We start from the raw sequence: 22,865 nt of genomic DNA, 5'->3' as shown, positions 1-22,865 counted from the left end.
GGAAAAAGAAAGAGCAGGAAGTGCAAATAGGACATGGTGTCAATTCAGAAATATTTATTGAAATAAATATGTCATGGATACACTTTCATATCATGTCACATAAATACTGAATTTGGGCAGTTCTTTTTAAAAATGTTCAAGCTGAAGTTTCGATCCAATTAAGTTGTTCTCATTAAAACTGTAAATACGCTTTCCTAATAAAATCAATTAAAACACTGTCTGTAAAGACAGATCATGGTCCGATTATAGTCACTGCAACTAATAATACTATATACTGTTTTTAGCTTATGACTTACTTTTGTGCTGGATCAAGGGTCGAGTGTTCACAACTACTGTTATATCAACTCGCTCATATAGGTACAATCTCAAAAATGAGTGAATAAAAGCTTCGGTTATAGTGTGAAAAGATATCTTGATATATAAAACTTTCGGATTTAAACAAATATTTAGCAGATTTAGGAGTACATACAACCTCTACTATGCTTTCAAAGGCTAAACACCACAATGCAACTTGCTACTCTAGTTTGGTGAAAACTGAAGACTGAGTCATGCTAGGTTATTACAATCATCCACACATTGATTTAAATGTCATTCTGTACAAGGAAATCTTTTAGAAATCATTACAGAGATAGTTATAGTTGACACCAAAGTCAGTCTGTTTTCATATCCTTTATAAGAGCTGAATTTTAGCTCATTTTTAAGTGACTGCATAACAAACAAGTTTTTTAGAGTCACTTTGAATCTCACATAAGAGTCAGAATAATAATATTATTATTAATAATGCTATTATTATCAGTGTTGAATATTATAATAATAAAGTAGTATAAATTTTCTAGTGATATGAAAATCTCAGACGGACTTTGACAGTCGCATTAAGTGCTGAACAAGGAATGCACATAAAGATCCACAAATATTTTTCTAAAATATATTAAAACAAACAAAAATGACACAAAATATTCTCTTACAGTTTCAAAAGTACACAGTATTGGGTAAAAGTTTAGAGTTTCAGGGCATGCACCTCCTTGGACTCAAGATGGCTTGTCACCTTCTTTCTTCAGACGGCTTTTGACAAACAGAAAAAGAGTTAGATGGTGCAATGACGTGTAACAATTGACATGAGTTTCCCTGAGCAGTGTTGACTGCATGTTGGACATTTTGGCAAATGATGTAAAAGTACCAGTGAAAAGTACCATTTCAATTTGTACCTTGCACAGTTAAATGGTCAAACGTGATTTCAGATAGAGAATTTTATTATTCAAATTACTAAAGTGACCGAATAGAGAGCTCACCTGTAATAATCCTCCTGACCTGGTAGAGGGCCTCCATGCAGGTGATGCCCGTGCAGCCACTGCTGCTCCATTGCCATCCTCTGCAGCTCTGCAGACTGAGCATGCATGGCCTGAAGCTGATGAGCTGCAGACATCGGAGGAATTGGGCCCTGCAGCTCTCGTGGATACGCTGCTCCTTTTCAAATTTAAACAAGGTCACAGTGAACCAGTGGAACTTAGAAATGAGTCAAGATGTGGTCTGTGGCTAAGTACATTAAAGACTACAAACCAAATAGTGGGTGGCGCAGCATCTCATGATCATGAGGAAGATCGCTAAGTAAAGGGTTGGGGATTGGGCCTGCAGGGAAAGGGAATCTGGCCAAACGTGGTCCTGTTGCCAGAGGATCCACTAGTGGATGAGGGCTTGAACCTGTTTGAAGAAAAAAGAAAGACCTATTGTAAAAAGCTAAAGTAATATTAAGACCTTGATATGTTGAATACTGCTGAATAATTAACTTCACCTTGACCGAGGGGGTCCTGTTGGTGCAGGTGGAGGTGGGAGTGAATGTGAGAGTGTTGGTGATGATGGGGTGTAACATTAAGCATCTGCAGCCTGGCAGCAGGATCAGTCGCCACTGAAGCCATCCTCTCAGCGTGAAGCCGCTCTGCAGTGAGTCGCTCAGCGTAAGTCAGCTCCGGGCGCAGCTGAGGTGCCGCCAACACCATTCTTTCACGCTCTAGGTGGTTCAGCCCAGGATGGAACGGTGCAAAGGGATGTGGGGGCCCAGGTATGTGAGGAAGACCTAATGGCCCATGTCTTGCAAAGTGCTCCATAGGGTTCGCAGCAGGGTGCAAGGTTTCCAGGTCTGGGGGTTTGACCTCAAAGCCAGGCTTCATCCTCTCCCGTAACTCCCTCTCTCTGAGGTTCCTCAGCTCACGCTCTCTGAGGCTAGGCTCAGCACTGTACAGGCCAGGCATGTGATAGGCCAGCAAAGGGTCACCAGGGGTCAGGGACACATAGAAAGGATGGTTGCGGTTGGTGGGAGACATGACATGGGGTCGGGCGTATTCGCTTAGGGTGCGCAGGGCAGGTGTGTCTGGGCCAATGTAGGGAGGAACGGCTGCTACTGTGGTGGGCGGCTGCTCAAAGGAGGGGCGTCCGTGGCCTTGAGCCACCATTTGAGCTTCACTCATACGACTGTCATGAGAGGAGCTGGATGCTCTCTGTAAGCAAATGAGAGATAACTGTTGACATGTTTTATGTAACAAAAAGGGGAAAAATGAAATTAAAAGAATATTGCACTTACAGCACTTCTGTCGGCCTCCCTTTCCCGCTCTCTCTCTCTGTCCTTCTCCCTTTCCCGTTCTTGTCGAGCACTGAGCTCAGCTTCTCTCCTGGCCTTTTCCACAGCTTCCTCTCTTTTCTTGGCCAGCTTGGAGGATGGCAGTGGAGTAAAGAAAAGGTCTGTCCTGGCACACGAGTTGTAGCCACGATCCAAGTGCTTGATAAACCTGAAATATTTAACAGATATGCATTTATGAGCACTGAGTATCAGCTTCACATGCACAAAACTGCATTACAAATCATTCAAAAAGTTTAGCTTTTATATTATAGACGCAAAGTCTAATGAAATTTAAACAACACTTTCATTAAATGTTGATTTGCTTGCAAAAATATCTATTTTTAGTTTGTTCTTTAAATGAAGCATTGAGATTTTTCTTCACTTAACCTGAAACTCATTTATGTATGTTTATTAAATTACTCTCAGCTATTAAGAAACTTTATCAAGAACCAGTATTACAACATTGTTTATGCTCATTGTTTGATTGCCTTACGTCTATCACTTATCTGGAAATGAAAATAAAAGTAAACGTTATGATTTTGATCCAAGTCTCCCAATGCAAAGAGCTTCAGACACATTAGTAGATTTAAAAGCCTGGTGAAACATTTGAAGGGCATTTTGGATCAACTTAAGTTCTAGTCGAAGAATGAATCATTTTGTGTGAACTTCCAGACTAGCTGAGGGGTTGGTGTGAGTTTATTATCCTGCCAATTATGGTGTTTTCAATTTTTTTGTCACGCTTTACAACAAATTAATAATATCAAAATCTAAATTTTGACTGGAGACAAACAGAAATACATCCAGTCAATTTGAGGTATTTTCTTTTCACATCTTTTGGGGCTGGTGGAAAAGCAAAATGTGCTGCAAACTGGCCCACGGTTAAAGCAGCTACTGTAACAGTAGTTCCCATGACTACTTGTATATGAAAAGTGTGACTTGTATTGATACATAAAATTACCACCACAGTCTACAGTCCATTTCAGCTGCATTGCTCAGCTCTTTGACTCTGCTCCAATACTTTTACTCTTTTAGGTGTCATTGCTCTCACACATCTTTTTGTTTAAAGCTTCAAGAATTGGTGTAAAGAACAATAAAATATAAAACTTAAGAGAAAATACTGCCATCTTGAGATCACAGAGACTTACATCACACAGACTCACACACCCTTTGCACTGGACTTTGATTTTTATCTCAGCTAGGGCTGCACGATTTTGCATAAAATGAGAATCACGATTTTTTGGCTTAGAATTGAGATCACGATTCTCTCACCATTTTCTTTTCCAGTATAAATATTTATTGCACTTTTTAACTGCACATCAACTTCGTAACAGTTGAGACTGAACATAAAAACAATAAATAAACATAAAAACAACAAATGTCTCACGTTTTGTTGTTGCCGCAAAATGTTGTACTGCTTGAAATTCCGTCTCCACCGTTGCTCGACGCTGCGTGTATAGAGCAGGTAGTGCAACAATAGAAAAATAGTTGCGGGACGGCACTGTGTAGCGTTTGTCTAGGGTGTTGATCATTTTCCTAAATCCCTCGTTTTGCACAGTGTTGATGGGAGCCATATCTTTGGTCAGGTGATAAGTGATAGCCTCCGTAATTTCTTTGTGCCTGCGGGAGTTCGACGTGTATAGGGAAGCGCTGTATAAGGTTCCCGTTATTGATGTTTGGGTGGTTGACCGGGACGGATTTTCTCCTGTCACTTTCTCATCATCCCTGACGTGCTCTCCGTTGTTTTTTCCCTGCTAATTTTAGCATCACACGGCACAGCTTCTGTATCACGTGGTATAAGGCTCCGCCCTTGTCATTTGTTGAGCAGGAAGAGTGAGCGCTTGTTTTCATGCAGATTACGTCCCGGATCAAAATGCGGTACAATCGTCATCTTCTTTTTTTTTTTTTTTTAATCGTTGTCATTTGGAAATGAGATCGCACATAAGTATGAATCGAGATCGCGATTTTCTAACGATTAATCGTGCAGCCCTAATCTCAGCTACGCTCCTGCATAGTTTAACAAGTGCATCATACTGAGTTGTGATGCTATCTGCTGACACAAACACACTGAAAAGATGAAAACAATACCAACTATTATATTGTGGCTGGTAAAAATTCACTGTTCACTGATTGTCCAGGACAAAAAATATCAGACAAGCAAGTTCAGAGAGGAGATAATGAGCCTAGTGGAGAATTTCTCAGCTGAGTAAAGAACATTTCTCGGACAGAAGTGCTGAACGCGAAAGGGAAACATATTTTTCTCACAGGTCAAAACATCTTTTAAAAGGAGAAAAAATGCTGGACTGACATTTCTCAGGTGATTTTACTGCACCTGTCAAGTAAAACCTGGATTGTTTTTTTGCAATTTTACATAAATACTGACTTCAAAAAAACAAACAAACAAACAAAAAACATACCGTGCAGACTGACTGGCATGACTTGCCATGTTGACAATGGTTGGTTCTGGTGAGGGGCTTCGAGGTGGAGACGGTGGGCTCTCAGCCTCCTCCATCTCATCAAGAGGCTCCTCTTTAACCTGAACTTGTGAACCTCCTGCAGCGCTGCCAGACGAAGGTCTCAGAGGAAGAGATTGGAATGATGGCTGGAGGCTCGGTACAGGGCCAATAGCAGCGGGTGTTACAGAGGTGAGGGGGTGTGAGGCTGCAGCAGGTGAGTAAGAGGAAGTCATGTTTTTTCCAGAGTTTGTCTGCACCTGAGAGATCACTGGAAGCTGGCCTGGAAGTGAATGCACAGGCAAAGGTTGTGGCATAAGCTGAAGAGGTGGAGGGGGAGCACCTGGAGGATGCTGGTTGGGCAAGGAATTGAGAGGCTTTAGAGCAGGAGGCGGCGGAAGATTAGAGGGCATCTGGGGGAAAGGTGTAGCAGACTGATGGGGAAGCTGTTTGTGTGAAGGTGGAATAGGAGTAGTGGGAGGAGGCTTGACTTGAGGACCAGGAAGAGGAGGCTGGTGGAGCTGACCATCCCTAAAGAAGGATGGGGGTCGTTGGGGGGGCAAAGGTGATGGACCATGCAGCTGCATAGGCTGCGCAGAGTTGAGAGTGGATGGGATCTGAAATGCTGGAGGAACAGGAGACTCCTGTTCTAATGATGATGGCAGAGCAGGTGGACCGGAAATACAGTGAGGGGTGGGCTGTGCACGGCTATTTGTGCCCACTGTGGCAGCTGACTGGCCAGTGGCGGCCTGAGGGGGATCTGGAGAGGGAGGAGGGGGGCTCTGAGCTGGGTCTGCAGAGGGTATGCTTTGCAGTAGCTGGGGAGTGATAGGCTGTGAGGGGAGGGCTTGGGGGACCGGTGTGTCAGCTAACACAGCAGTGGGGGCAACCGGCTCTGATGGAACACCGTTGGGCTGGGCAGATGAGTCAGAATCACTCTCGTTGCCCTGCTGAGGGCTGGGAATGCTGGGAGAAGAGCTTCGGTTGTCTTGATCGATGTCTTTGGTGTCACTGCTGCCATCGTCCTGAGCACTCCGGCTCTCTGAAGAGCTTTCCTCCTCGACCTCAGCCTCACCCTCTGAACGCGAGCTCTGTGGATCCTGGAGGAACACACACACACACACACACACACACACACACACACACACACACACACACACACACACACACACACACACACACACACACACACACACACACACACACACACACACAAAAACCCTGGTTCATATTGTACTTAAAAGTGAATTCATGTCTATAGAACTGTGTTTTTACTTGTCTTATCAGCTGGAATGAAGTCAAATTGTTCCTTTACACTATACTGAATAACAACAGGTTTTCCTTAGGTATTACAAAAATGATGAGGATCATCATAAAAGTGTTACTGCAGCTTTAGTTTGCAATAAGTGCTCATGTGCTCTCACCTGTGTCTTTGGCCTTTTAGGTGTTACTTTCTCAGGCTCATCGGGCTCCTGAGCAGCACTTTCCCGTACACGTTTTGCTGACTTTTGTGACGTGACCTCCTCTTTTATCCTCTGCAGAGGACAAAAATGTCATTACTCTCCACAAATTAGATGACTCCAACCGACAGAACTATACACGCATCGTAATGCTGTGCACACAGCTGTTTAAATATTAGCTTTGGTAAAAGACCGAAGGTTGAGGCACACAACGATGTGTGCTGCAGGTAAAGTTTCTGGGCTGCCTTTCCTCATCACAGCCATCCCTCAAGACTCTCTCCATTTAAAGCAATGCATTATCAGGGACTGTAACATCTAGTCCTTTTCCTGAAAAATTATGTGGTTGTCAAGGCAAAAAGAAAAAAAAGAAACCCACACTCCACTGTTTGGCAGCAACCAAAGTGACCCACAAACAACCAAGCTAGTATCACAAGATAATTCCAAACAGGTCCAACAAGTATACGAATAGGTAATCAACCTTGTTTGTTTTCTTTGTTGAGTCATTCTTAGTATCTGTGGAAGACGATCTCAAAGAATTGGAGATGGATCCACTCGGGGAGGGCTGGTTACTGGACTGCTGATCCTCACTGGTCGGGGAGCCTGTAAGCCTTCTGTGGCCACTTCGTAACGATGATAACTGCTTTAAAAACAAAACAGAACACACATTTAATATTGTTAAAACCCAAAACAAGGATGACAAGTATCCCTTATGCGCAAAATCTGCAAAGAGGTGAAGCAAGACTTAAAGCTATGAAATCGAATTTAATTGTAATCTAATGTCATTGGTAATAGTGAGTGTGTGGCTGATCTGCCAGCCTCACGCTTACAGGTGCTCTGCTACGCCGTGTCCTCATGGCATGCTTGCTGTTCACTTCTTCCTCCACTTTAACAGGTTTAAACATGAACGGAGCGCTTCCTGACTTTGGGGCTGACGGCAGACATCCGTGTTTGTTTTCATAAGTACGACAACTTGTACACAGCAAAGGGTTGCCTCTCCCACCCTGGTGCCAATCCTTAGAAGCTGTAACAAGAAAAATGGCTTTAGGTACAAGTTTCACTGTTAACTGTTTAAAAACAGCTTTCTTTATCAGCTTTTAGCCACTGTTCTAAAACTAAAACTCACTTGTTGTGCCACAATGACTGCAGCTCTTGCTTTCCTGTTCACTGTCTTCACTATCAAGATCATCATCACTGGCAGAACTTGCATCCACTACAAGAAAACAAACAAACAAACATGCCAAAAACGGCTTAGACCAACACAAAGTCCAGCTCATAGGACTGCCAAACCTCGGGATTTTACAATTATCCCTCCATTCAACAGACTTGGGAACACCTTTCCAAAGAAGCTTATGAGGATTACCTGAATAATTTCGAGACTGTGCGTTCAAAGGAGAAGCTGCAGATCGGGTTTTTGCTTTGCGAGAGGACGGCTGCCTGCGCTGCTGTCGGTAAGCTCTGGTTCCTGCGGCCTCTGGTGTTTTCTTCCAGTGGTAATAGAAAGTGATCAGTTCTCCCTGATGACAAGAACACAGATAGTCATGTTATGACTGTCATGTTATGGCTTTCTGATCAAAGATATGTCACCGTTGTCACATGTTACAATCATTATAAATTGCTTTGTCTGCAAAAACATAATGTGAAATTACAGTCTTTTTGCTGGGGAGAAAGTCTTTCCGAATGCGGAAGAAATTTTTGCCATATTGTCTCAAGCCTTTGATGAAGCGTTTCTGTAGGGAGCAACAGAAAGGAGGCAAAACAAATTGAATGATATTCAGGCAGAACACTATTACAGACAGGAGCTTTCAATAAACATGCAATTGATTTACCTTGTAAAACTACTGATCTGCTTTTTAAAACATGTAGCTATTACAGACGCAATGCTACTGCAGAGATGCATCATATTAGAATCTATCTGAAGAACCATTTAAAATGCAGACAAACTGCCCAAATAATAATAAAACAAAATACATCTACACTACCCGCAAATACTAAATGTGTTACATATATTTAAACCCTTTAGAAATTGTATAAGCTTACACAAAGATCTAAAAAACCTTTAATGCAATATAACTTAAAAAAAAAAAAAAAAGGCTCTCACCACGTCGTCTCCCGACCAACACTTTTCAATAAGTTTTGGCAGAGGCTTCTTAACAAGACGCTGGAGAGCTTTTGCTGCATCATAGTGACTTGCATGAAGCTAAAATTGTAAAAAAAAAAAAAAAAAAAAAAAAAAAATTGTGGATTTTAATACATCTGCAATAAATGATGCTGGAAAATAATAATATGACTCAAGTTGTGCCTCATACCATGTTCAGAGCATTGAGTGTGGTGTCATCACGGGAGGCTGCTAAACATCCATCCTCTGTGGATCCACCATCACACATCCCTGCAAACGCCGCCATGCTCCTTGAAAATAAACAGAAGTATTTATGTTAACAAGTGAAACCAATGCTGAAGGGGTACCTTTACTCTTTCTTAGTTTGACATTACTTTTCCTATGTTGCCTGCTTACATGATATTTAATAAATCAGGCAAAAAATAAAGGAGAGAACAGCAATGCAGCTTAAGAGCAAGAAAAGCAACATTTATATCATTGGAGCACTATTTTTTTTAACTGACAGGTACCGACGAATGAAAAATGTTGCTGAAATGCTGAATACCAACAAACCACCAACACACCCAACTGTAAGGCCAGATTAGATACAGCAGTATTCACTAAATCCCTGCATCACCGCCTCAATATTTTCTAACTTCAACATAATCGCAGCAAAAAACTCAAAACAAAAAGCACAATAGAGTCTAAACTGACTCAAATCTACTGCAACCAACCAGAAAAAAAATTATCTAACAACAATAGCGAAACCAAGAGTAGTTCTATTTTGCATGTACTTCCTCATCTGTAACACTTTCCTGATGACTGTGTCAAAAGTGGGCCGGTAAGACTGGCTCTCTTTGCCTTTTAGTATTTTTACACCAATAATGGTACGTACTGCCAAAACACATTAAAGGTTACATAACAGTTTTAGATTATTTTGTAATCAAAAAGTTACATCTGTATTTAGCTGTTCAGTAAGGGCACTGAGTTATTTACTATTAGATGTTATTGTAAATTTCTGAAGAAATTTTATACATGCAATTTTTTTTTCATTTGCAAAAGGTGCCAAGACTTCCACTTACCTAGCAGCTCTGAGGTACATGAGAAGGTCACAGTCATTGACCCCAGGCGTCCACATGAGCTCCTCACTTTCTGTTTGAGTTTGCAAACCAGGCACAGGCCGCGGCTGCAGCTCTGGGAGCTTGGCCTGCAGTGCAACAAACGAAAGGCCAAAACCACAGCAATTAAATAATCAGTACAAGGGACAACAAAAGCAAAACTTACAAAGAAAAAGCTACAAAAAACACATTATTAGCATGTGTATGAAGTAAATAATGGTTTAAGGTTTTTCTGGTTATCAAATAGGTTTAGCAAGCTGAGTTACATAATAGGATTTTCATGAAGAAACCAGAATGTAACATTAGCTATGAAAGAAACATTTACAAGGGATGCATGTATATCTTTCTTTAATTCACACAGGCTCAAATATATAAATCTTTTATTTATTTGTTATTAGTCCTTTATTTATCCAGGTAAATATCTCATTGAGATGAAAAATCTCATTTCCAAGAGAGACCTGGCTCTTGGCAGTGCTGACAAAGCCGAAGCCTATTAACTTGATTGACAACTGGTAGTTTCTCTTTGCCACCTTAAAAAGGATTTGTTTGACAGCACTCATTGGACTGACCAATACTTAGAACAATGAGAAAGTCCAAGGAACTCAAGATCTAAGGAAAATCAATATACCCGAGTATGTATATGTATGTACACACACACATATACATACACACACAAAAAGAGAAGAATAATACAAACAAAAAAAAATCACTGGAAACAGCTGTGGTTATCATACAAATTGGTGCAACCCTACTAATAAGAAAAAGTTGTGAAACTGCAAACCTGTGCAAGTCCCTGCAGGTTTGAAAGACACATGTTTAGCTACATTGTTCAGAAAACACCTCCTAATCTCAACAAGTCTTGTGGAACTGGCTGTACAGTGAGTCTAGTAGCTGGTGCATTTCTTAATTATAGTTTATTTATAAAAATAAATAAATAAAATAAAGCAGCTACCTGATGACTTGGCCCCACTCTGATCTCTCCCTGTGTGCTGTTTAGGCTCCTGAAAGTACAGAAGAAAAACAAAAAACAGGGAGCATTACATTTCTACACCAGAGCAAATTAAACTCAATTGTTTTAATTAACTGCAGTCTGAAATGCATACACATGTATTTAACAGGTAATTAACGCTGTACGGTATGTAGTCAGGCACAAGATCAATATTTGCATGTAACTTGTCAGAGCAGCTTCCCTCACACAGACTGCACAGTGATTTCAGCAGTGCGATAACATCCCGCCCCTCCGCCTCTGTGGGCCAATCTCAGCCGTGAGCCGCGACGTTTCCTTATATTACATGAATGAAATCCGACGCTACAGCCATCGCAAAACCCTGTCAATCAATCATACATGAGCTGCTAATTTCTACGGACACCATTACGAGAACAGTGTGTGCTACTTTTGGAGATCAGACTGACAGTAAACCCTACCCAGCCTAGTTAACCTAAGCATTCCATAATAAATATCAACATTAGCATGCCTAACATTTTGACACCGATTAGCAGTCTCTCATGTAAATACATGCCTCACGGGAATTCCACAGCCGATTCAATAAATGTTTGCAAACTCTACCTAAGGTTAATCCAATTTACTGACATTATTTACACGATAGCTGCAGAAATAACCGTGCCCAGAAAAGCGTTTTGACAAGCCCGTGCCATTAGCTGCTAACTAGACAGTAGCGTTACGCTGTTATTTTGGCTAGCTTGTTAGCCAGGCACGAACTTCGTGACCACTGACACTCCGACTATTTCACACAAGCTGCTCTCAAAGTAACGCGGGGAAACACTAAAACACACATTTCAAGACAACTAAAGAATGCGACGTAAATGAAGGCGGCGAGTTAATGAAGTTACCTCCGCGGACTGAACAGGTCGTCCATGTCGAAGGATGTTTGGATGTGGCTTGTTGACACTACGCAGCGCAGTCAGCGGGCGATACACACAAACTATGCGAATCCCCTATTACATGGCTATTCAAAATGGAGGCGGTGTAGTGGAGGGACTCGCTCTATTTTTTTTCCCTGTGCAATGACCTCAGCAGCCACAGCTAAGACTTCAAAGTTGCCTGGGTGTACATAACTGAGCATGTGCCGCGGATCAGCAGTAAGCAGCGCAAACGATACCGAGGCTTCATGATCATCATCACCACCACCACCAGCTGCTGCTACCGCTGCTGCACAGGCAGCCATGAATCAAACAACACACCATACTGTGTGTACTGCTGCGGTTATTAGACAGCATTTTGAAACACATCACACCACATTGACCGCCACCTACACAAGCTGTGATTTAGACAATACACTTAATGCGGTTCAGCTTTTTTGTTGTCACATTTGCTTTGAGTTCACCACAAACAGAAGTAAACAAAATAACCATTAAATATTACATACATGTACATTGCAACCCGCCATATTGCAAATTGTCAATAATAATAATATTAATATATAATGTAATAATAACGTTAAAAAATCATTATTATTATTATTAATATTATTATTATTATTAGTTTGCACACACTCTTCATGGGAATGGCTGTTATGGTAATATTGGACTTTTAATGATTTGTATGAACTGCTTTTTCTCGCGCTCTCTCCAGGGTCAAATACTGTGCGGCAAACATTTTAAATGTCTATTTAAAAAAAACAAAAACAAGAATTGGGTGCAAAATTTTGAATTTATTTGGGATTTTCTCTAATCCACACAGGGTCAATAGTACACACACAAACATGCACTTAAATCTTTTATTAGGTGGTGCTGAAGGTTCACCATCGACATCTAATTAGTGATCAAAACTGACTACAACTAATACGTTTCTTTTTGCCAGTCGCTGGACTGAACAATACTCTGGACGATAGGGAATCCAATGAACTCAGTGGACATCTAAGAAGAATTGTAGAACCATTTCTAAACTGCAGATTCCAGGATCTTCATTACAAACATCTGTACATAAGTATAACAACGATGTGTTAACACTTTTGCAAATATCTGGAGGAAGACCTAAAGTGTCACCCTGAGATGACAGGAAGTTGTTTGAGATATTCAGGAAGAACCCAGAAACCATCACGGCTCATTGGAAATTGGTGGAATACCAGCATCACTGTCCACAGTTAAGCGTGTTTTTAATTCTCCCTCAGCCCTCCCAGAATCTGGTTCTGCTGGAGGTTTCTTCCCCTTAAAAGGGAGTTTTTCTTTCCCACTGTTGCCAAGTGTTTTTTTCATAGGGCATCCTTTGATTCTTGGGGTTTTCTCTGTATTATTGTAGGGTCTTTACCTTACAATAAAAAGTGCTTTGAGGCGTTACAGCTGCGTTACCTGAATGACAAGAGGCATGTATGTCCTGATATGCTCTAAAATTATACAAGTCTGAATATTCTGAATCTTCCTGCATCTTTGGTTTGGACATTTAAGATTTTACGGGAGAATCACATTTATATTAGGGTTTGCGATTTACTTGTAATAGTTGAGGATAGCGTAAGCCCTATTTCAAAGTTGATCCTCTCATGTCTGCATATGAGAAGGAAAAACACAAAACAAAAACTAAAAACAGCATCAGGAGTCAGTTTAACTAAAAAAACAAAACATCAAGAACGAACTACTACGAGTGCGATTTGCTGTTGTAATATACACTGATCTTATTAACAATACAATACAATTTTATTTATATAGCATGTTTAAAAAACCAGGGGGTACACCAAAGTGCTTCACAGTAAGGAATAAACAGTAAATGATTACACTGAACTGTAAGTCATTAAAACAAGCTAAAATAGAGAACAAACAAAAGCAAGTAAGTAGAGATAGAGAGAAATCATGATTATCCAGAGAAATGAGTATCGAGCAATTAATGAGCGGTGAGTATTAGTGAGTTGGAAAAGCCAGGTCGAATAGGTACGTTTTCAAGCGTGCTTTAAAGGATTGAATGGAGTCAGAGGGACGAACAGTAGCAGGAAGACTATTCCAGAGGTTTGGTGCTACAGAGGCAAAGGCACGATCACCCCTAGTCTTCAGACGGTGCCTGGGCTGGGCCAGAGGTAACTGACCAGATGATTGTAAAGAACAGCTGGGAGTATAGAGACTGAGGAGGTCGGTGAGATAGTCAGGGGCAAGGTTGTTTAGGCATTTGAAAGTAAGCAGCACAACTTTAAAATTAATACGAAATTTAAAAGGCAGCCAATGTAAGTCAGAGAGCACTGGAGCAACGGAGGCAAAAACGTTCTAGTTCTGGTTAGGAGACGAGCCGCAGCATTCTGAACATCTGTTATCATTGGAGGTGAGCGACTTACAATAATCTAATCTGGAGGTCACAAAAGCATGGATAAGTTTTTCAAGGTCTTTGTACGGTATTAAACGTTTGACCTTTGAAATTTGGCGCAATTGGAAGAAGCCAGATTTAACCACAGAGGAAACCTGTTTATCCAGCTTAAATGAACTATCCAGGCAAATACCTAGATTACTTACAGTATCTGTAAGAAAGCAAGCAAAGCAACCAAATCGGGCAGCTAACTGATCTCGTGGAGTGTGACTATCAAACACCATAATCTCAGTTTTCTTTTCATTTAAAATGAGAGAATTGGCAGACAGCCACTCTGTGACATGTTTCAAGCAGTCAGACAAACGATTCAATGAAGCTGGCAGGTCAAAAGATAATTGGAAATAGATTTGAATGTTGTCAGCAGGCCCCCTTATTTAGAGGTAGAGTCATCTCATTTTCCAAATAGCTTCATTGTTTTTAATTTAACTGCTGAACCCCCCCCCCCCCCCCAAAAAAAAGCTGTGTACAAGCCAAACATCTGGAAAGATACTATGAAGATCACATTGTTTAGACATCTTAAAAGTTGCAACAGAGTAAAATATGTAACATATGCACAATAAAAAGAAATAATCACAATGTATTGTGTCAACTCCAACAGATTTCAATAATTATTTTACTCCACAAAAAGAGAGAAACTTAAGATGGAAGAAAACTTTATTGTAGAGTCAGAGTTCAAGTAGTTTCAGGTAGTTCTTTATTCAGTATTACAGGAGGTTTTATGTGAGTAGTTCTACATTTATCCTTATTGCTGAAATGTATTTTCATTTATTAGCAAACAAGTTACTGTGCATTTGTGTGCATGCACATATTTGTAAAGTCGTCACTCCTTTACTCTATCACTGGTTTTCTGAAGTTTTTTCCAGCAAAGTGAGCCTTGTCTCCCAAATCCTCTTCAATTCTGTAGTGAGAGACTCAAAATTAGTTCTTTAATTTAGTAAGAGGTCTTTTCATCACACTTAACATTTGATACAAAATTTACTTTCAATTAACTTTTAAATTTACTGTTGCCATCTTGACTGCAAAAAGCCGTTGTGATGACGATGGGTGGGTCTCACTTTTAAGCTGCATGCTCATTGGCCAGTGAGTGTGCTGGTTCATATCACAAATAATGACCCAAGACAAGTGACTGAATGCATAAACTCAGCAGAAAGATGTTTATAGAGGTCAAAACACTGACTTCTGTAAACACACTAAAGCCATTTTCCCATAGACTTCTACGGGAGCAGAAATATTTTTTGCAGCCACAACTAGCGCCACCTGCTGGCCTTAAGATAGAATCCAGGTTTAACCTCCTAGGACCTGGGATCCACATATGTGGACATCATATTTTGGGTTGTCTAGACCAAAATACTACATTTTGCTCTACAAGGGCCTAATATCCACTTACAAGGACATTAAATTTTGATCGAACAGTGGCAGTATAAAGCAAATGTCCTCATATGTGGATCTCATTTTTCTCAGAAACAAAAATCATGTAAAAACAAATGAAAAACAAACACGTAATCCTTTGTTTTTACATTAATCAGGTCCCAAACAACTCAAATAGCAAAGAGGAATTAAAAATGCATGCCATGAAAGAGTTCAGGTCTTAGGAGGTTAAAGCACTTGTTCATGTTTTACACTTTTTATGCTCATTTCAGAGAAGCATGATAAAACTTGTGAGTTGAGTAAAGCTCACCTGAGAATCTGGTTGTATTTGGCCAAACGCTCAGAGCGGCAAGGAGCCCCGGTCTTGATCTGAGTGTGTCAAAGCATTGTTTATTTTAGCATTTATAATACATTTGTTCAAGTTGTATTATTATAATAATTAGGATTGACTTTCATTTATATACTGCTTTTCTACTCTTCTCAAAGTGCTTTAAAGTCAGATTTAACCATACATTCATACAGTGCTTTATTCTATACACTGCAAGCACGTCATCTATCTAAAATCCACATCCAGTTTAGGAACACCCATCCCCTTCTCAAAGATACGATAAGGCATTTGGATTCTAGACAAAGAAGTGTCATTTTATGTTCTAAAAAGTCAAACCTTTACATCAAGTATTACCTGTCCGGTGCATAAGCCGACCACCAAATCTGCAATGAAGGTGTCTTCGGTTTCACCAGAGCGATGGCTCACCATCACACCCCAGCCGTTCTGCTGGGCCATCTTACACCTGCAGAGAGCAACGACATTTTCCTTAAATTCTACATGGATGATGCAATTCCAACAATTCATGATTCTTTTCTCACTCTTTTCACTTTCTTCTTCCCTCCTCTCTTCTTTGCATTTTAAGGTCTACCAATGACGTTATCATTCGATTGCTCTGGTTAGCATTAGCTTGTAGCATCATCAGCACTGTCACCAGATTAAAGCTTAGTTGGGATATTTGGGCAAGACTTTTAGGGTTTCCATGAAAGGAAACATGTTGGGAAGATTTGATTACACTTACAGTACTTACAGTTACTTATAGTAACCAAGGGCATAAACACATGTATGCTGAAGAGAGAGAGAAACCCATAGAACCAGGTCACGAAAGCTTGTCCTACTTACTTAAACAAAGAAATTATTTTATACACTTTGCTGTACCGACAAAGTGATCATGATACATATTTCACGCAAAATGAAGCGAAACATTTTTTGTAAAGTGACATATAAAGCTGTCCTCAACTCAAGCAACATTACAGTCACGTCACCCACACCTTAAAATCTAATACTTATATAAACATTTGTATGAGTTTCAAAGGTTCACTTACGCCCTCATGGATTCAGTAACTGTGCCAATCTGATTGACTTTAAGCAGCAGACAGTTGCAGGCCTTCTCCTCCACAGCCTTGCTGATGCGATTAGGGTTAGTCACAGTCAGATCATCGCCAACAACCTGGATGTCTGTGCTGCCAGTGAAGTTGGTCCAGGCTGCCCAGTCATCCTGGTCAAATGGATCCTCAATGGACACCACTGGAAGGACAGTTAAACAACATTACTATGACTTGAGATACTTTAAAACCTAATAAGTCCAAGACTTATTAAAAGAAGTCCTACAAGACAAGAAACACCAACAACACAATCTGATTGTTGCACTTCTGCAATTACATTCAATAGAGGAATATTGGAAATGTAGCTTTAAGTTATTAAGTTAATTGATTTTATTGGAATCTTTAAGTAGTAATAAAGAGGCCAACATCCAGCAACCATTGCTGCTGTATACAAATGGCACATTCAGTCAATGCAAATGTATCAAATCCACATTTAACTGATCATTAGGAAAAAAAACTAATTATTTGAGTTCATCTGAAAACTGTTGTGCTAATTATAGAAGCAAAAACCATGTTTACTTTAAAATGACTACTTACAACTCTGATTATTTGCAAAAAACAGACAGTTTCGGGATTTTACCTGGATAATCCTTCACGAAGCTCATGTAGAGATCAGCCAACTCGTCGGGTGTGATGTAACGACTCGGGTCATCAGGTGACTTGAAATCCAGGTCATATTTTCCATCCCTGTAGAATTCAGATGCTGCTACATCCATGCCAATCACAACCTCATCTGTGTACCCTGCTTTAGCAATGGCCTCCTTCAGCAACTCCAGAGCTGCAAGGTTAAACATCACATATGAACAAACGTGTTCATTATTTGTTACTGAAAGAATATTCCCGTATAACTTGTGTGTAGCTTCTTTTACACGACATTATATATTTAATAAGACACAACAGAAATACATCCTTAGCACAAACGTTTACCTTCCTGATTTTCCAGAATATTTGGAGCAAAGCCACCTTCGTCACCCACATTAGTGGCATCCTGGCCATATTTCTTCTTGATGACACTCTTGAGATTGTGGTAAACCTCAGCTCCAATGCGCATGGCTTCTTTGAAGGTGCTAGCCCCGATGGGCAGGATCATGAACTCCTGCATGGCAAGCTTGTTGCCTGCATGAGAGCCGCCGTTGATCACATTGAAGGCCTGATGAATGCAGAGAATGGAAAAATAAGGCATGTTAGAATTATAATAAGAGGTTTACTGAAAGGTCAACTGAATGAAGACAGGCCAGCAAATTTATGCGTGCCATCAGATAAACAAAGTCTCACCGGCACAGGCAAGATGACCTCTGGGTTTTCTGCGAGGTCAGCAATATGGCGATACAAGGGGACTTCTTTCTCTGCTGCACCAGCTTTGCAAACAGCCAGAGACACACCTAGGATGGCGTTTGCTCCAAACTTGGCTGTTAGTTGTAAATGAACAAAAAAAAAAAACAAAAAAAACATAATGTCGAAAAATGTCACTGTTTTTTCATAACAGCATGCAAACAGCCTCTTCAGATCCTATTTAGTGCAAACTTTTGGTCGTCGTTTTTTTTTTTTTTAAATTGTTGCTGTGTTTCACACCCCAAGTTCCTTTTCCTAGCCCCTAGGACTGCAGAATGCCAGTAGCCAGAGCAGAGGACATCATAAGATGGGTATACTACATTTTAATAAGTGTTGCGGAGCATCTGGTGACGTCGGGAGAAGGATGATTTCCAGTTTCTGTGTCGCAGCTATAACACGATGCATGAGGGGAAGAATAAACCTACCATTACTGAATTTCCTCAGTGGGGGACAATAAAGGATATTTCCATTCTATGCTCGCTACATAATCCTCCTATCCAGTGGTCATTTGCAAAGGTCTTAAACCGCTGTTGCATTAACCTTTTATGGGCACCTTTCTTTAAACACGACTGATAACAGGTTAAAATAAAAGGTTATTTTTAATGTAATTTTGGACTGAGGGGACAAAGACTGCACATTCACTCACTACTCCATCTTAAACACAGCATTTGAAAACCTTTTAGTGTAACTAGAAGAAAACAAAACTGTTCTCATTGGAACAGTTTTGCAATTCTGCTGATTAGATGCTTCATTTGTTTAACATCACCATTAAAGGTATGAGAAATCTGTCATCAAGCAGACATTTATGAAGACTATGCTGTAGTGTACATAATAGTACAGATGCTTCTGTCACTTACATTTGTTCTCTGTGCCATCCAGGTCAATCATCATCTGGTCAATTCTCTCTTGCTCAACCACAGACACATCCTGAGCAGACAGTAAGATTCACATTAGCATTTCATCATCGATGGAAACCCTTCCAAAGGTTACTTAGCATACATATTAGAAAATGCAGACACTAAATGATCTTACTTGGCCAACAAGTGCAGGAGCAATGGTTGAATTAATGTGCTCTACAGCCTGTGAGACTCCTGTGAAGGACACATTAGAGATTATTTTTTCTAAATATTATGGGCAACCCTTGCAATCTCAATATTAAAGCCATAGATTTAGCAGAACGTGCAACTTTTGATTCTAAAATTCATACTTTGACACAAAGAAAGAGATGTTTGCGTAATTAACTCTGTTATTTCCCATAGTCAGTGTTTTAGTGGCTATTTTAAAATCAACATGCAAATCATCAATACTGAAATGACAGCATGCTTTACAGACAGCCCACCATGCACACTGATCGACTATTAGATGGACACATTTTTATTTCAAATTAGAAGGACAGGCAATGGGAACTCACTAACCCTTTTATATCTGGCAAAGAGAACAAGAGAGAGAAAATGGCGAGTTGTGATAACTCATAGAAAGACAAAAAAGAAATACAAAAAAAGAAGTCAATATTTAAAGTATTTTTCTTAAAAAATGAATTATACTTTAAGTAATAAAGCTTCTTTATTAAAAACCAAAAAAAACAAACATGTTTCAACAATTTCATGAAATTAAATAAAGGAAATATTTACAAACCTTTCCCCAGGTAGCGAGACTTGTCGTTGTCCCTGAGCTCCAAGGCTTCATAGATTCCTGTAGATGCCCCGCTTGGTACAGCGGCCCTAAACAAGCCTGGGAAAGGTACATGCAAACAGAAGCATGACAGAAGAATAAAAAATGGCTAAATAATAATAAAACAAACAAAACAAAACGTGCATAGATAACCACATCTTAAGGACAATTTAGGTAATGAACACTATTTTAACTACAAAAAACAAAAACTGGCCCAGAAGGCACATTTAGGCCTACCCTTGTCAGTGTAAAGGTCAACCTCTACCGTGGGGTTTCCACGAGAGTCGAAGATCTCTCTGGCGTGGATCTTAACGATGGACATGGTGCAGGACCTTGAGAAGAAACAGAGCTGCACTTGTTAATATCGGACAAAAAATAAAAGCTGTTGTAAATGTAATAAACATACAACAAAAAATAATATGTAGGTTTCTATTTGAATTATTAAAACATGTCTCCCGTACCTCTTTCACCCTCTCCCCTCTGCGAAGCTCTCAAACAAAAATATCCTGACCTAGCTGCAAGCTTAAGAGCGCCAACATGCATGCTAGTATGCTAATTGGATTAGGCCTCCTCATCTGATTAATCACATGGCAGCTGGAAATGGTTGCGTCTGTCACAGCAAGGTTGAGCTTCCAGTTACAGTTTGTTTGTGTTGATGCAGAAAAACGTGAGGGATTTCAAGGTTTTCATGAAGAGTAACAATGCTATCGTGATTACACTGACTCCTTTTTTGTGCCAATACTAGCCACATAGACATGTTCAGTAATCTTTTCCATTTGCTTAACAGATAAATAAGCCAAAACATAATGAGGATTACTAGAAACTCAGTAAAGAAAAACAGAAAACACCAAAACATCAACAAAACATTAGAGAAACAGCAATTTCTGTTTTAGCTCCCCAATATTATCCAATTCTCTTAGTAGGAACAGAAGCGGCAACTCTGAGAAGTCCTCCGTTCTTGCTGTCTGTGCCTTAGGATAACAGGGTATCTATGCCCACTGATCTGCCACTGCCAGTTATTCCTGATGAGATGGGTTTTTAAGTTGTTTTTTGTGGATTCATCTTCAAATAGCAATATCTAGAGACACACTTAAATCTTTGTAAGTCAAATATCTGCCGCAGTGTCTTCAGGAATATGCAATTTCAAAAGTGTAGCAGAATTTCAAAATCATGCTCTGAGGCTTGAAAATTCATTCATTGAAGCATAAAGCATCGATCTAAAGGCTTATCCAGCAGGGTCTGATAAAGACTTCCTAATGGATTTGCATTATCTGATTTGCTTAATAAACTGCTCCATGACCTGGATGACTAAGAACCTCTGCAGACTTCATGAAAAATAATGAAGAATAAAGGTGGTCATACCAAATATTGACTTTCAAGCTCATTAGAATTGCACAAAGCCGTTTTTATCTTATGTACCGTGTGTCCAAGCATGCTCCAAATAAATCACTTCCACCATTTTATAGAGAAATATTTTTAAAAAAGCTATAAACACTATATTTGATCTTTTTTGGCAAAGAATATTGATATTTAATTAGCGTGAATATATAAATCTTTTACATTTTAACATCTTTTCTTACATGACTTCTATTAATGCAAAATATAATGATTGTAAAGGGACACATACTCAAGGAAATCTGAGCTTAAGCTTAAAAGTTGGCATTCTGGAATTAAAAACTGAGCAAGTAAAGGTGGTTGAATGGGAAGATACAAACCCTCAGTTAAAGATAAACACATAAATGTAAACTAAACGCAGAGTGTATGAATGACTTTTTTTTAATATACGGACCTCGATCGTAGCAGCAGCGCTGCTGATGGGGATGGTTGACAAATATCAGCTAGCTAAACTTTACAGAGAAAACGAACTATTAAACAAAACCTACCAAAACGGCCAATTACATTAATTAATCGTGGCCCAGAAATAATTACCTTGACAACAGATGCAGAAAACTTTGAGTCTGTGGGAGAGCAAGAGAAAAACTACCGGGTACAGTGGGAGCGAGAAGAGACGAAGAAGAAGAATAGTGCCTATGTGCGTGCTGCTGCCCCTACAGTTTCCAATGTGAACTACAACCCCATCAGCTTCTACAGTAGCCTGTGTAAATCTTGTAGGTAAAAATGTCTGTGTTGCAGACTTTTAACAGGAACCATTCTATCTATCTGGACTGAAAATCAGTTGCAACAAGTTTTATGGAGCAATGAATCCAAATTTGAAATTTTCAGTCTAAATTGTTGTCAAATTGTTATCATTGTTGTTGTTTTTAAATGTAATTTCTGGTTAAAGAAGTCAATTCATCATTTGTTATGGTAAGCAATATAATAGATCTGTAAATTTTAAACAACTGTGTGGCATTTCTTGCATTTGCGCCACCCGACTTTTGGATACAAACGCATACAAACTGCTTGTATCAGTGTGTCTGAATGGGTGAATGAGGCGTATTGTTTGAGTTCTCTATCAGGGTAGAAAAGTTCTATATAAGAACCAGTCCATTTACCATTTACTGTTTGCATATAGTTGCAATTTAAACTGGCTTTTATGTATTTTAAAAAAATACATGTTTCTTTAAAATGTTACAAAATGATGTGATCTAAAAAATACTATTATCACACTTATCGATGAGTGACAAAATAAAGGAAAAATCTAAACCTTTGACCCTAAAAAAGGGATGTGGCAGTTTGTTCATGCAGTAGGACACATTTTTCTGGGATGCTTGGGTCCAGTTCTCTGCTTTGACAGAAGAGTAACTGCAAATCAAAACAAGATTCTGAGAGTAAGCTGCTTTATCCTGTCATGGAATGAATCTACCCTCATGGGAGTGGCCTTTTTGTGCAAAGCTGTTATGCACTCATCTGTATTTCATACGATCCCACTTAGTGACCTGTTTTTGTTGTTATTTCAGATTCTCCCCAAATCTGATCAAATGACGGGTTACTTATTCGTTCATCTTCTTTTGTGTAATGACACTTTTGCGCATCACGCCCTTGATGCCGCACCCTCAGGCTTTCATATCAAGTTTCATTTA

General features: G+C 39.7%; 2 protein-coding genes across 6 annotated transcripts; both read right to left on the bottom strand.

The window, feature by feature from the left end:
* Positions 1-32: 32 nt before the first annotated feature.
* Positions 33-11,912, bottom strand: rereb (arginine-glutamic acid dipeptide (RE) repeats b). Of its 4 annotated transcripts, none has more exons than XM_040052186.1 (17): positions 11,586-11,912; positions 10,687-10,735; positions 9,699-9,823; positions 8,828-8,927; positions 8,620-8,718; positions 8,168-8,248; positions 7,882-8,035; positions 7,645-7,731; positions 7,349-7,542; positions 7,000-7,161; positions 6,486-6,596; positions 5,026-6,161; positions 2,576-2,780; positions 1,790-2,492; positions 1,558-1,698; positions 1,290-1,458; positions 33-1,062 (listed from the first exon to the last, which is right to left on the bottom strand). In XM_040052186.1, exons 1-17 carry the CDS (start codon positions 11,609-11,611, stop codon positions 1,029-1,031), a joined length of 3,576 nt encoding a protein of 1,191 aa, XP_039908120.1. In that variant the 5' UTR covers positions 11,612-11,912; the 3' UTR covers positions 33-1,028. The 4 variants fall into 4 exon arrangements, with proteins under 4 accessions (XP_039908120.1, XP_039908119.1, XP_039908118.1 ...); XM_040052185.1 differs by having other exon boundaries at positions 1,290-1,464; positions 7,000-7,158; XM_040052184.1 differs by having other exon boundaries at positions 1,290-1,464; positions 11,586-11,910.
* Positions 11,913-14,676: 2,764 nt separating this feature from the next.
* eno1b (enolase 1b, (alpha)) lies at positions 14,677-21,896 on the bottom strand. 2 transcript variants are annotated; one of them, XM_040052193.1, is made up of 13 exons: positions 21,772-21,837; positions 20,304-20,452; positions 20,080-20,174; positions 19,807-19,902; positions 19,204-19,262; positions 19,029-19,098; positions 18,115-18,248; positions 17,767-17,989; positions 17,420-17,617; positions 16,780-16,981; positions 16,091-16,199; positions 15,719-15,777; positions 14,677-14,938 (listed from the first exon to the last, which is right to left on the bottom strand). In XM_040052193.1, exons 3-13 carry the CDS (start codon positions 20,162-20,164, stop codon positions 14,869-14,871), a joined length of 1,305 nt encoding a protein of 434 aa, XP_039908127.1. In that variant the 5' UTR covers positions 20,165-20,174; positions 20,304-20,452; positions 21,772-21,837; the 3' UTR covers positions 14,677-14,868. The 2 variants fall into 2 exon arrangements, with proteins under 2 accessions (XP_039908127.1, XP_039908126.1); XM_040052192.1 differs by lacking the exon at positions 20,304-20,452 and having other exon boundaries at positions 21,772-21,896.
* Positions 21,897-22,865: the final 969 nt, after the last annotated feature.

This window comes from Simochromis diagramma, unplaced genomic scaffold (genome assembly GCF_900408965.1).
Source record: "Simochromis diagramma unplaced genomic scaffold, fSimDia1.1 OVJJ01000389.1, whole genome shotgun sequence".
In the NCBI taxonomy this organism is placed as follows: Eukaryota; Metazoa; Chordata; class Actinopteri; order Cichliformes; family Cichlidae; genus Simochromis; species Simochromis diagramma.
Note: the sequence above shows the minus strand (reverse complement) of the source record. Positions and strands in the feature narration are given on the sequence as shown.